Source organism: Varroa destructor, unplaced genomic scaffold, assembly GCF_002443255.2.
Source record: "Varroa destructor unplaced genomic scaffold, Vdes_3.0 BEIS01000002.1, whole genome shotgun sequence".
NCBI lineage: Eukaryota > Metazoa > Arthropoda > Arachnida > Mesostigmata > Varroidae > Varroa > Varroa destructor.
The window spans coordinates 40771630-40786179 of record NW_019211455.1 but is presented as its reverse complement, the minus strand read 5'-3'; the positions used below and the strand labels follow the sequence as shown (position 1 = coordinate 40786179).

General features: G+C 38.2%; 3 protein-coding genes across 13 annotated transcripts in view; 2 read left to right on the top strand and 1 right to left on the bottom strand.

The window, feature by feature from the left end:
• LOC111245840 (NADP-dependent malic enzyme-like) overlaps positions 1-5885 on the top strand; it is a 50881-nt gene extending 44996 nt beyond the window's left edge. For all 10 annotated transcript variants that reach the window (XM_022794696.2, XM_086982142.1, XM_022794695.2 and 7 more), the window contains 6 exons: positions 165-323; positions 709-867; positions 1084-1699; positions 1861-2126; positions 2399-2569; positions 2944-5885. In XM_022794696.2, the coding sequence (XP_022650431.1) occupies positions 165-323; positions 709-867; positions 1084-1699; positions 1861-2126; positions 2399-2569; positions 2944-3168 (1596 nt within the window). In that variant the 3' untranslated portion in view covers positions 3169-5885. The remainder of the gene's footprint in view (positions 1-164; positions 324-708; positions 868-1083; positions 1700-1860; positions 2127-2398; positions 2570-2943) is intronic.
• A 478-nt stretch (positions 5886-6363) lies between these two features.
• On the bottom strand, positions 6364-10782 carry LOC111245842 (uncharacterized). 2 transcript variants are annotated; one of them, XM_086982144.1, is made up of 4 exons: positions 10484-10782; positions 8906-9148; positions 8384-8626; positions 6364-8089 (listed from the first exon to the last, which is right to left on the bottom strand). In XM_086982144.1, exons 2-4 carry the CDS (start codon positions 9128-9130, stop codon positions 7859-7861), a joined length of 699 nt encoding a protein of 232 aa, XP_086838270.1. In that variant the 5' UTR covers positions 9131-9148; positions 10484-10782; the 3' UTR covers positions 6364-7858. The 2 variants fall into 2 exon arrangements, with proteins under 2 accessions (XP_086838270.1, XP_022650441.1); XM_022794706.2 differs by having other exon boundaries at positions 10025-10781.
• Positions 10783-13038: 2256 nt separating this feature from the next.
• The window catches only part of LOC111244803 (uncharacterized), a 6547-nt gene continuing 5035 nt past the window's right edge, over positions 13039-14550 (top strand). The window contains exon 1 of the mRNA XM_022792232.2: positions 13039-13318. The gene's annotated coding sequence lies outside the window, so the exon portion shown is untranslated. The remainder of the gene's footprint in view (positions 13319-14550) is intronic.

Genomic DNA, 14550 nt, shown 5'->3' with positions numbered 1-14550 from the left:
TATGCCGTTGATTTAAACAGGAAAACAGGATGATATAGAACCGAATTCTGCCGGCAACATTCAGTTCGGCTCTCCCTCCTTTAATAAGCTTAGGTTGGCTATGCCGACATGCTCAATTAATCCCAATGTCTATTTTTTTTTTGATGTTTCATTTTATTTTCCAGGGCCTTTCCTTCTCCTCGAGAGACCGTGATTCTATGTCGGTTCGAGGCCTTCTGCCGCCAGCGATCCGCACACCCGAGCTTGAGATGAAATCCGTCCTTATGAATCTCAACCTCTATTCCTCGCCCCTCGCAAAATATTGCTATCTTCGCGAGCTGAGCGTAAGTTATCAATACGTGGAAATCTCATGGTATCATTTAGAACAAGAACAATCAAACTTTTACACAAATTCACTGTTGATGGTTGTGGGATCCTTTTACATTTGCCTACCTTGCGTGTGCATAATATTTAATTGCTTTTTCAAGAGCCGGAAAAGCACAAACATTTGAATATCGTGATTTTTTGGAAGCTACGGGCTATTTCCTTAACACCGAAGTATTAGGAATAGTTTTCTCTAGCAGGAGAGTTTGTTTATACAGCTAGAGCCTATGCTGAACAGCTAGTTTTTACGTTAGTTTGTTTTATGAAACATATAGTTACCCTCGAGCGGGATTCAGTTATCATTCATTGTGTGCCACTGTCTTTCTGTCTGGAAATTAATTGCAGGATTATAATGAAAAGCTATTCTATCGCGTGATGAAGGAGCATACAGAAATGCTAATGCCGCTTGTGTATACACCTACCGTGGGCGATGCCTGTCTTAAGTATTCGCTCATCTTCCGCCGCCCGAAGGGACTTTTCATCTCTATCAAGGATAAAGGGAAGGTTCGTGCCATTACGCTTATACCGATACGAATAGCAGAACTGCGAGATAGGGTTAAGACGGAAAACAAAATTAATAAATTTGCCTGGTTTTTCATCTTGAAAGCATTATTTCTACATATTTATTCAGAGGATAGTATTCAGTATATTCCCCGATAGCTTATAAAATATTCTGAATAAGGGATGCTTTCACAAAAATTATCTTGGTTTTGCTTGCAGGTGGCTGACGTATTAGCTAACTGGCCCGAAAAGGAGGTCGAAAGCATTGTTGTGACCGACGGTGAACGTATTCTCGGGCTCGGTGATCTTGGAGCGAACGGCATGGGCATTCCTGTCGGGAAGCTCGCTTTGTACACAGCTCTCGGGGGTATTCCGCCAGAGAAAACTTTACCCATCACTCTGGATGTCGGCACCAATAACGAGGCTAATCTCAACGATCCGCTCTACATTGGACTCAAGGAAAAGCGAGTTCGGGGAAAGATGTACGACGAGTTCGTTGAAGAGTTCATGCAGGCGGCTGTTAAACGCTTTGGTAAGACGTGCCTTATCCAATTTGAGGATTTTGGCAATGCTAACGCGTTCACGCTGCTAGCCAAATACAAGGACTCTTACTGTACCTTCAACGACGATATTCAGGGTACCGCGGCCGTGGCTGTGGCCGGTCTAATGGCCTCGCTGCGTATCACTGGTCGCACACTTCAGGACAACACGATCCTGTTTCAGGGCGCTGGAGAAGCCGCACTTGGCATCGCCGATCTCCTTTGCCAAGCCATGGTCAAAGAAGGAATATCCGAAAAGGAAGCCGCAAGCAAGATCTGGATGCTTGATTCTAGAGGTAAAAAAAGGCAGTGTTGTGAAGAGTTTCCTGGAGAAGGATATTTTATAATAAATAGAGTTCACGTTGATCAAACAAACTTGCGCTTTTAGCAATTATAGAAGGAGTTGCTTTGATACCTTAACACTCGTTCTAATGTCCCGTTTATTCTGCTTCGTTAGGACTTCTGTGTTTCGAACGTCCTGACGAAATGAACGACCACAAAAAGAAGTATGCCAAGGAAGCGCCCCTCACTACAGACCTACATGAATTGGTGAAGCGGGTGAAGCCGACGATGTTGATCGGTGCCTCGGCCCAGACTAATGCGTTCAACGCCCAGATCCTCCAGAACATGCTCGAGTTCTCAAAGCGGCCAGTTATTTTTGCGCTGTCGAATCCCACAATTAAGGCCGAATGTACGGCCGAAGATGCGTTCACCCACACCAAGGTAGGTCTCTGTGCTGCGTCTAGCTGGAAACTATCTCGAGCTCTGTTTCAGACCAGCAACGTCAACGCATGGTTGTAAACGATTTTTAGCTTAACATCAATTAGTTACTGACACTAATTGATGGAATTTGAATGAACAGTAAAATATACGCAAAAAATAGTAATAGTAATTTGAATATAATACAATAGTCATGGTTAATCCGAGCTGAATCAATACGCATTCTGTATAGATGACCGAATTTCGTACCGACACCTCTGCCTCTTTCCCTACAGGGCAAGTGCGTATTCGCTTCCGGTTCTCCATTTCCTCCTGTTACGTATGAAGGCAAAACCTATTATCCAGGGCAAGGTAACAACGCCTATATTTTCCCCGGAATCGCCCTAGCCGTGAATGCGTGCAAGGTTACACGCATCGATGACGAAGTGTTTCTTATCACTGCCAAGGTAAAATTTCAGTCCATGAAGATCCGATGTGAATAAAAAGTAGTTTCTTGTAAAATAAACTAATTTTTACTAAGCTATCCTTCGCACAGTATGCACCCGTGAAACGCATGTGTGAAATGTGGGGCACAAAAGACACTTTATCATCACCAGCAGTGACTTCCTCGAACCGAATTTCAGCGGAAGCTTTTATTTAGGTCCGCACAAAAACTCCTTTGTACATGTGTATACAATATTTGTGTTACTATGCGCCATAAAGACACAATGTTAGTCTTTCACGATATAATAATGTATTTCTAATAATAATGTAATAATAATAATATAAATCTACCACTGGTTTATTATCTTCATTAGTCATTCGTTATTCTATTCCACAGACTGTTGCTGAGATGGTAAGTCAGGCTGATCTCGACGAAGGCCGCGTCTACCCTCCGCTATCGAAGATTCAGGAGGTATCATTCAATATTGCCGTGGAGTTAGCCAAGTACTTCTTTAAGACCGAGGTAGCCACAGTCTCTCCGCAGCCCAAGGACATCGAGGCTTTCATACGGAGTAAACAATACGACTTCACGTATCCAGGCATGGTCAAATTAAACAAGTAGCAGACGATCTAACTGCTATCAAATTGGTCAAGGGAAGGATAGCTATAAATGGAGGGTGAAAGTAAAAGTACACAAACGGAACGAAGGGGCTTAAGCGACATAAAAAATAACGAAATAATTTAATCGGTTAAGAGCGATGCCAAAGAACCTCGTCTAAGCATCCGGCCTTATATTAAAAATAAAATACTCTTAAATCGGTAGCACACATGGATAAAAACGAAGATATACACAAAATGCGTACAGATGCAGTGGCTCATAAGCAGCGCCCGCCCGCAATTAAGGACACAAACTCATGTGTTCCGTATAGTTCTGCTGCAGAAAACTTTACAAATAAATGAGTAATTATATTGCAATGTGTACAGCAGTCCAATAAGTGGAGTGCTTTTTGTATTTTTGATAGATGTAATTGGAAAAAAAAATAGGAAAAAGATACGAAGTACCAAACACACTTAAGCAGAGAATAAAATTCGGCATAATCTACTTTAAAGCGAGAAAAGATACTTATTACGAATATGACAAATAGTGGTGTTTTGACAACGGCATAAACCCATAATGGACCCAAAGAGTTGGAAAAGAGGCATCCCTATACGTTGTTACTGTATTGTGTGATAATAAGCCAGATCCTACGTACTTTCGATGGCTATGTCACTGGCTGATTGATAGATACCAGTCTACCTGTAAACCCATGGGCTGTCTACGAGTCATGAGCTCCCATTTTTAGTACTCCTCACATACTATTAAACTATGTATGAAGTACTGTTGTAATCATCTTTCGAATGAAGATACAACATCTAGCGACGAGACTTGAGTCAAATAGGAAAAGTGTGCAAGAAAACGAGGTTCGATATGTGATTGCACACAGATATGTATATATAAATATTATTAACTGTGACGAAAAAGAAGCTGAAAAGCTCAGTAAAGCCGAAGGGAACGAGGAAACAATTACGAGAAGGCAGCGGGCGAAAACCGATACGAAAGCAAGAAAAAATTTTAAAAATGTGCAGTAGGATGTGTGGTGATAGATAAAATACGTCGTCAAAATATGGCCGACTCGGTGAACACACGGCCCGAATAGAAAGAAGGACGGGGAAAACACGACAAAATCGTCATAAAATACCTAATAAAATGAAGTATCGTTTTGTCCTACTCATCCCATACCGAAAATCCCAAAACTCTCAAATCTCTCGCGGAATTGCGCGCCCTAAAAGCCTTACTTTATTGTTTAGTTAACTAGCTGCCCCAAGGCGGCAGTGCGTTTTCCCACAGTACAATTAATTTCCATTCACAAAGCGTTGTGTTTCGTCGTTAATAGGTGTTTAGAATATTTTTTCCCAAAAATTTTTCTATGAAGTTCCACCTTGAACCCACTACTGATTTTGATTCTAAATCGAAATGGCGACTAACAATACGTTTATCCCCTGAGCCAGCCGAGTGATGCAAAACCCTTGGTTCTGTGAAAATGGGTCCTGCCATGCAAGTCGCGGGGGCTCTATCTAATTTGGTATACTGAGAAGATACTTAGCCGTATTACTGGTTTTAGGCTATTTTATACTAAATAATACGTTATATATATATATATATTATATAATATATATATATAAAATACATAATACCACATGGGTCAAAGCTAGCGACTCTCGTAAGCCCAGAAATTGCAGGGCTTTTTGTATGCGAATCAGCTTCCAAATGGTGTTTACGTCCTGGCGAAGACTGGGAAACAAAAAGATCACTTTTTGATTTGTTAACACCACCTACACGTAGGATACATGACTGTTAACGTTGTACGTTTTCTGACTTGTTATTAACAGTATTGGTGTTAAGATTCTTAGCTTGATTCGATCTAATGAGTAGGACGTTTTTAGTGAAAGCTAATATTCCGTGCTCTTAAGATTATCATGGTTGTCTGTATGTTCTTTACTAATACAACTCATCATTAGAGCTCCCGTCTAATATAGTTTGCTGAGTAAACAAGTGTTTTTTTCTGTACCAACAGATATTTCAAAAAAACGAAAGTTTTAAAAACTTTCTAAAATGAGACGCTCGTTGTTTTCAATTGTATATAATGTGCCTGTCTGAACAGAACATCTTCTTAAATTCATCAGACGATACCACAAACATTATGCCGAAGCGCCTACCAGACTATCACTTTCTGGTATCCATAAATGTCTTTATATTTTTGACCTGACCGGGGTATAAGCAATAAGCAAATAGTATATTAGGACAGATGTTAATTGCTATATATTTCAGAAATATAAGATCCACCCCACTGTAAAGAGACTAAAAAAAAACAGGAAATGGAAATCGTATTGAAAGAAAGGATGCTATATTACCTTTCTTTCCTCGGGTGCAATAAGCAAATAAGATAATAGCAACAGCCTAAGTATAAGGAAGAATTAAAGAAAAATAACAACAGAGGTAAAAATAAGTAATTATAATACTGAGGAACCCATAGGCGCGTGAAAAATGAAAATACAAAGAAAGAGGATGAACAGACAAAGGAGTAGGAAGGGGCATACTCACGATTGGCACGATGAAGATGTTGACGATACAACTAATGGTATCAATGAACTTGCAATGATAGAAAGATTACCAAACCTATATTTGATGTGGAGCGAGCTATACTCCGCCAAAATCAAAGATCTTCTTAAACCTTAATTGCCTTTCCATATGAAAAAATACGCAAAAAAAATGACGAAAATAAAGGAATTTTACTCTAATTGAATAGTGCCGTATTTACGAGTCATGTCGAAGGTATGATTTGGACGGTTAGTTAAATATTCTTTTGCAAAACATTGAAATATCAGTGGGAAGATTAAAAACAAATTCAACAGTACTATTGGAGGTTTTTTTAATGTTTTTTTTTGTTATTTTTAGTACAATTGTCTGAACAGGCAAATGCTTGATTCATCCATCTTTTAAATGTTGATCCCAGAGTTGGTCTAATGTAGGTATATAGACTTGTAAAAACAATAAAAACCAAAAAAATATTTGTGCTTTGAATTTTGATTGTATTATAGCATCTACCGTGATACATACACACTAATTTTACCTGAATGTTTTTAAAACAAAGATGATAAACAGATTTATTATTAAATTTGTTGATTTAGCTAGGACACTAGAATCCGAGCCTCCTAAATAAATAAAAAAATGAAAACCTGGGAAAACATCATTAATATCTAAAAATACTATAAAAGCTTTACAGAAAAACAGAACATATATATTTATTAATATTATTACAGGATCTTCGGGATTATTCTACAACAGATCCATGTTGCTTCCGAAAATCACGGCCTCTTAACTTCGATAGACCATTTCGTTACTATCTAAAATACTTGATAATAAAAAAATGATATCATACCATAGTAATACAGTTCCGTTTTCAATCATTTACCATTGTTTGATTCAATTAGTAAATTATTACGTATGCTCATTAATATACACATTTCTGATTATGTACATTATAACATGTGCAGCTTTCGTGTTCTCTTAGCTTATTCCCTACGCATTCGCACCAAAGTAGAGTCATCTTAAGATGTTCATAAAATAACAAACGCAGTCAAATGCCTCAGAGGCAAGAAATCTAATTCAACACGATCGGTATACAACAGATGATGTGGCCAAAAGTCAGAAAAACACAGAAAAAAATCGTCTAAAACAAAATTACCTTTTCCGAAATTTTAATGTACTTCAGATTTCAAAAGTTAACCAATTTTTCAGCAACACAAAACTACTTCATAACTGTATTTTGTGATGCAACAAACGCTTTGCAGAAAAAAACTTCCTTATTTTCTAATTCGTTTTTTTTGACTCAAAAACAGACTTTTTGATGCAGCTTCTTGCGTGCACGCAATAAAAAAAAAGAACAATATTTTATAATTTCAGTCGTGCTACACGTCGCTGAAATGCTCAGAAACGTAGTAGAATACAGTACCGACGCGACCTGCTGGTATACACTGAATTGAAGAATGTAATTGCTGAAACATTCTTTTAGCGTTACCCCATTCACATGGTTGTTACCCTCACGAGTTAGTTCTTGTGTACAAATGTTCAGTAAATTGATCATTTAGTTGTCTGTTCATAAATTTTATAGACTGAGTAGTCAATCTTTACACTTCAGGCAAGGAATCGCTGTTTGTTTCACTATTCACATTTTTAATATCGATTGATTTTTAAATCATGCAGTAACTATTATTACTTCACTTCTGCTTAAATTCTTACTTTAGTACCCTATCACTATGCGGTTTCGCCTACTGCAACTCCACCTGCAACTGCACAAGTTAATGATTTGTCTTATATGATACCCACTGTTCTCCAATCGATCTATGTTTAACTCCCTTTTTCGTTCATTTTCAGATCCGCGCATCAGCCTTTTCTTCATAAGAAGCACCTTTTGAATGAACATAATGTCCCTTATTCTACTCAGACTTAATTTCTCATCTTCAGTTGTGCTCACAGTGTTCCCAATCAGCATCTGAATTTTCGGATTGCCAAATTTACCGCATACATAAAGTAAATAACACCTCTCATGCACACGCCGATGCTAATGGCCCAGTACAGATACCAATGAAATTCAAGCTTAACTAGATCAAGATTTTTTAGAAAACCCCTACCCGACCGATATCGTTCGCCTTTATCAGTAGCATGATCGCCACATGCTGAATGAAATATTTCATAAGAAAGCTGAGGCGTGCTAATCACCTGCTTTCTGCTCAGATTTGTCACCTATTTCATTATCGATCTCGTCGAGTACGGCTTCTTCGTCTTCGTCTTCTTCGATCTGGTCAGAGCCATCAACTTCGTTGTAGGCCATCACCGTTTCGCGATCAACAACTTCTCCACCAAGGCGACGCATTTGTTCGAGTTCTTCTTCTGTGACAACAACCATTGTAGTACCTACTGGCGCTATGCTATTGCTGGCAGCCTGTGAAAAAGAGGCAACGGATAGTAATACCCTTACAGGAATTTGTTTTGTGATATAATTACGTACTGGAAATAATTTACATTGTTTGAATGCGGTTTGAAATACGGGCGGATGTACCTTGAAAAACACATGAGCTTGAATGTTTTAACAAAAATTGAAGCTCATACTCAGCTTATGTAAAATAGACTTGCCTGTGGCGAAAGTACTATTCAGACTTCAGTTTAAAAGTATATAATAGAAACTAACGATAAAAACTAAACAATTTTACATACTCCACCGTACTGTAATAGTTACCTCTATGATCTGGTATGTCGTCGTGGCTGTCGTTGCTGGGGGTGTTCCTGTTGTCGGTTCCGATACAGGCTGTCCATTCTTCTTTCTCTGGACTTGAATGTAAGGGTTACATTGGCGTCGACTGGCCCTTGGCTTAAAATTTGGATTGGCGTTGTGCCGCCTCATGTGCGCCAATAAATGAGTTTTTCTATGAAATCGCTTGGGACAGTCTGGACATTTATGATTTTTCTTATTGGTATGGACCTTATGGAAATCGAGGGTAAGAAAAAGAAATAAAATATTTTAAAAGAAGATCCCAGAAAAATTCACGTTGTTATTTATTTGTTGTTCATCATCATCATTATCGTTCTCATAATACAAGCTACGGCCTGGCCTGCGCCGACGTATCACTACTTCATTACAGCAGTTCAAATCAGATGTTTATATGCAGAGATGTATAATAAAATTGATCGATGTTACAAACAGCAATAGAAGCGATATCAGTATAGCGAAAAAAATAACCGTATTCTTTTATAACATTACCAGTCTGTGCTGATTCAGTTGTTTGACATTATTGTATGCTTTGAAACATCCTGGAGAGTCGCATTGGTACAGGCGCTCTTTATCATGCTCTGTAACGATATGGAGGGTCAGGCGTTCTTTCGGCGTTCGCTTGTATGTCGTGTCGGTGACGTAGAATTTCTTGCCGCAGATCTCGCACTGAATGAAAGGCTTCTGCGCCTTTCCGCCAGCTTCGTGCGATGGCATATCCCGAAGGGTGTCATCCTAAAAAAACGAGCAATTGATATTTTCTTAATTAAGATATACGCAGAAAATTATTATACGTTCTCAGAGGGAGGAACTAAACAAGCAGAATTCAATCGTGAGACATTATTTTTATTAACGGAGTAAAATGAGGGTCGATATTTTATCTTTTTGGGTGCAAAGTTGATTCGAGTCCGCCGACGTTCATATACTCGCAATATTTGTGTCAATAACATAAGGATAGAAAAATATCTGTTTATAGAAAATGTTATCAGCTTATACAAAGCCTCCTCATTTTGTCATATGGGGATTTCTTATTTTGATTAACTTAATTTTAAGGTATATAAGATCAGTGAATATGTTAGTCTAAGAGACTATGTATGACCCTTCTGCTTATAATTAGCTCAGGTAGTCTAAATCAATGCTTAATGCCAACACCGGACGCTGCTCAGAATGTTTTAATGTAAAACTTGAAAACCTATTAGCTCATCAAACTAAAAAGTCCATTGATTGCACTGATTCGACCTCCCAAAATGAAATATACAAAACCGGGGGATACTTGAATACCACAATACAATTTTCATTATTAAAAAGCTCCGCGACGCTGTCTTTGTACATGCTTAATTGAGACGGTAATTAATATTGATCATTTTATTTGACTGCAATTGTTGCCATTAAGAGCATCACTAATAAACAAAGAAGTTTTCACAATAAAACGAATCCTTGGCTGATGCAATAAATGTTTATTCATGTAAAACAAAGGTCCATTATACAAAAGCACTGCAGCGCTGTTTGACAGTTGTTAACGCAATAAATGTTTATACATAAATAACAAATAGTACCATAAAACAATATCGACTATGTCACGATAAACAATGATTCTGTGTCGACAGTTACCTCAAGTCCATTGTCGTCTTCATCGGTGACAGTTTGTTGAGTTTGTATGGGACTTGGAACGTTTTCGGCGGGCTCTAGCACTACTCGAGCAACCCCGTCAGTGCCGACTACCTTCCGGCAGATCATTACCCGACGGGGCTCCTCCATACTGACGTCCTACTCGTCGTCGTCCCTTTTGAATGCGCTGTTTCCGTGACAGCCAACACGAACTAAAATCAGGATCCTGCCCAAAACCCTGCCAATGCCTTTTCTACCCCCACTATTTTCTACCAGTTTCTTAGGTACTGTAGTGTACTTTGCGGAGATAACATGAAAACACCGTCATCGCATTTACATCGAATTGTGCTCACGGAAAACCGAGAGCTCGATTGTCAGTTTGAGTGAGTACAAGTTATTCGATAGCCAAGCAAATTCCAGCCGATTGCTATGCAAATAATCGCTTTTGGTTGCATTACATACCTATGGATTAGGTAGAAAAGTTTGAAATTCTCAATAAGTTGCTGTACTATTGAGATATTTGAAGTTCTTGATTTCCGCGAGATCCAGCTATTCACTACGTCACTTGATAATCGTTTGGCGATAATACTGACACGAGTCCACTTTGGGCAATTTCTGCTCCATAATGCTTTCACAGTACGTTTTCACGTGTAAGCATATTTTACTATATAACATTTAATAAAAATAAATGAAAAATTAAAATATTTCGTTAAAGTGTTCCCGACGACACAGCAGCAATCATACAAAACGGATTCTATGCGATTCGCCATCTTGGAATGAATGCATGCGTGTTTTGGGGCATCTTTTGCGGGCGGTTTTCTTTGATTAGGCTTTAGCGAATTAATCGATACTGGTATTGTTATATTATAGAAATTTATTTAGGTTTATCTTGAACATTTTCTTGTGCGGATGGAGCGTGCTGTATTTAAAATTTTGCTAATTATTATTAGATTATTATTACAAAATCGCTAATTAACAAAAGGGTTGACCAGTCTGTAACGTGCGTGGATTTGTAATTAAATATATTTTTAAGGAGAACCGTCCTAAGATAAACCTTCCCATGTCTCGCGATACAAGAAATAATAATGGTGTTGGCAAAAATAGAAAGTCGGGATATTTTGTGGATCAATTTAATAAGAAACACTTCAGAATTGTGTTCGATAAATCCTTAACCGGATAATTGATAAGGGCATTTTGCGCTAACTTACTGTTTCACTTTAAATGATTCTTTTTGGCTCCCCCAAAATCTCTCTATTTTTATTCCTATTAATAAACACCGATAATAATTAGAAAAACACATCTTACTTTTAATAGGAGAGCAACTAATTTTATTAAAAAATCAAAGTTGAATACCTTATCAAAGTGTTTTTTAATATCGATGTTTCAAGAAGTTTGGAGACGTAACTAAATGGCATAAGGCACATCTTACTTCTGTTTTTGTTAGTTTAAATAAGTGAAGCAACCGTTACTGGGCAATTTTGTATTCAAGTTCGCTTCCTTTTAGATGAAAACTGTATTTTTTTAGTAGGAATCAATTGCTTAGATGAAAAAATCTGTCTTTATTATTTCGTGTGGATTTCAACTTAAGAAACTTGTACGGTCGTGTATTTCCTAAGCAGTGAACGCTTACCGAAGAAATTGCTACAACGCTCAAAACTTAGAAATGTGTACGAGAAATTGATAATAACCTAGAGGTAGCCTGAAGGTATTTTGCAAACGAATTAACTGAAAGAAGAAAACGGAGAGAAGAGTCGAGGCGTTCTTTGATCTACGTCCAGTAAAAAAGTCCTAACGTTGAAAATAACCGACACAAGACGTAACTACACAGAAGTTGGCAATTAAAAACAGTAGTATAAAGGCAGAGGATTTGACTTTGTCTTCTTCTAATGTAAAATGCACTAAAATGTGTTATGCCACTATACAATCTGGGACAGGTGAAAGGTTAATGTTTGCGCTCTTTTCCGTGTGTGTAAGAAACGAAGTTTCGCCTTCTAATTTGTTGTCACTCGATTAAAGACCTGCCATAGTCAACCGGTATGATTGCTTCAAGTCTTGCAGCAATATTGATCAATACTTGGAATTTCTCGCTAAAGACATCTGCTGGTCAATTTTGAAAATTTTACCAGCCACAAACGATTGGAGAGTTAGCTAATGCATCTATCGCTACGAAATAACCACCGCCAATTAATAAGGACAGTATTTTTGCAGAGATTAATTTTCAATATCTGGTCCTGCTGAAAAACACGTTGATTCGGCCGTAATTGAAAATTTGAATAAATTGTACTTGCTATTGAAACTGATAATAAAGCATTGATCGACGGATTGTGACCACTAACCGTATGTGGTACAAACATCTCGTTTGCTGATTCAGGCACAAATTACTACCCGTTTATGCATGTATAATACTATATATTTTAAAATTTGTCGTTTTCTATTCGAAGCATAATTAACGTTAAATCTTTTTTAATAAGTATAACGCCTATTAGTTTTTAAATCTATTCAAATATATAGGCACAGCACTGATTTCATGAGTTATGACACAAAATGCGCTGCGGGGTATGTGCTTTCGTTCCTGTTCCCAATAGGTTTATGCGCATTAATAAACCTAGGTATTTCTTACAAACGGTGCTTATTTTAAGCAACGGTGAACACAGCTTAGTCGTTATACAAATTAAGTTAATTATAGAAATTATTAAAAACATCAGTCCGTACCCAGATCAAGATAGCTCCTGTGCTCAATACTATGCGTTACGATTATACAATGTACGATTAAGTACTTTCAGATGAATTGCCACTGATCAGCTCTGACATTGTTTACAAGAAACGTTCTTTGATCTAGAAGTAATGTGCTTAGATGCAGTTGTAAACGAGTGAGTCGATCTGGCTGTGATAGCCACGGCCACGGAGAAGTGTCATATTCAGTGGGAAGAGTAAGTACAACCCGGGCTGAACGAGAATCACCTCTATTAGGCTAACATAGCAATGAATGAATTTCTTTTGCGCAGCGGGTTGGTGAAGACTCACCCGTGTCTATATCAGTTCATGGCAATAGGGTGCGGATCTTTTGGCGCGCCCGGCTGGAAGGGCCGAATTCAGTTCTCTCTTACTGACTTGTAACCCTCTGGATTTGGCTTGTGCTTCGAGCTTGCGTCAGCTGCCTTTGAAGGACGAAGATACATCAAACTCGGAGACCAATAACCTTCGCTCTGATAGGACAAGAGTGCTGCTATCATTTTGAAAAATTGTTCGCTCCTGACCCCGGCGAGTTAATAGTGTATCGCCCTAGCTGGATATACGGTAAAGCACTGGATGTGAATAGTTTTCTGTTAACACCATCTTGTATAGAAGACATGTGTTGCGTGCTGCGATTATGTCCAATGCCCGCAGCCAGATGCTTAATTTTTGTTAGACAATCAAGTTTGCATAAGGCTGATTCGATCTTCGATTTGGGGTCGAAAATATAAAACTTTGCGCAAAGATGGTACACTTCTTTGTTGATAGCTAAGGCCAGCTTAGTAAAGTATTGGAAGAGTTTGTATTTTGTCGAGCCACCTGATTGACTCCACAGCCATTATGTGGGCACTAATTCATTTAAGTGGAACAGTTAATCGTTTTTGCCATTCCGTCTCTTCCTTGTGTTTGATTGTAGAGATGTAGCTAATAAGCAAATGATATTATAAAAATAGTATCCTATAAAAATATTCTCTTCATCGTAAATAATGCCAAGAACGATTTGAGACCGCTGAAATATTCATATTACGACACGATGGCATATAAACACTAAACGATTTGTGTGAATAAAGAGAGTTGTGCCATCGTACCGCTTAAGTAGGATAGGTGACCTCAGCAGATGATGCGTTTTTGCCTAATTCTTTTATCGGCCGTTTAGTTTCTGTTTTTACTTAAGTTTGACGACATCCTCTTTTTTCTTACAAAAACCTATAGCTTCCTAGGGCGGATATCTAGCTCAGCACCATGTAGCCTAAGTAACGATAGTTGTTGGTAGATAGAGATGGCAGGGAGGTCGTTACCTAGTACAGTAATTTGACTTCAGCACACAAAGTCGGTTCTTCGTGATGCTTCTTGGTCACCTTGAAGTTATCCAGCAGCTCAACCTTTTTCGGGTGCTGCTTCTTACTTCTTTTTCGCCTGCCAAACTTTATTTCAGGGGTCATCTTGTTCTCTTGCATAGGTATGTGGTATTACTAGCTTATCTAATATGATTTGGCTAATTTAAAGCTTGAGTCAACATAGGCCATAATCGTCCGAAGAGCGGCCGATTTCAAAATCTGTTTTACTCGACAAATTTAAGAGGTTCAATGTCGTTGAACAGAAATGGGTCGAAGTAGTCCTAATGCTTTGGCATTTTTTGGCAATAAAACTGCTCCCGATAGACACAAATACAAAAGAAATTCGATAGAGCAGAACTGCACTAAAGCTAAGCTCAGTCTTATTGGTAAGGGCAGCGAAATTCTGTTCCTATCACATAACATCTTGTGCTTGCTATAATATATATATATATATATATA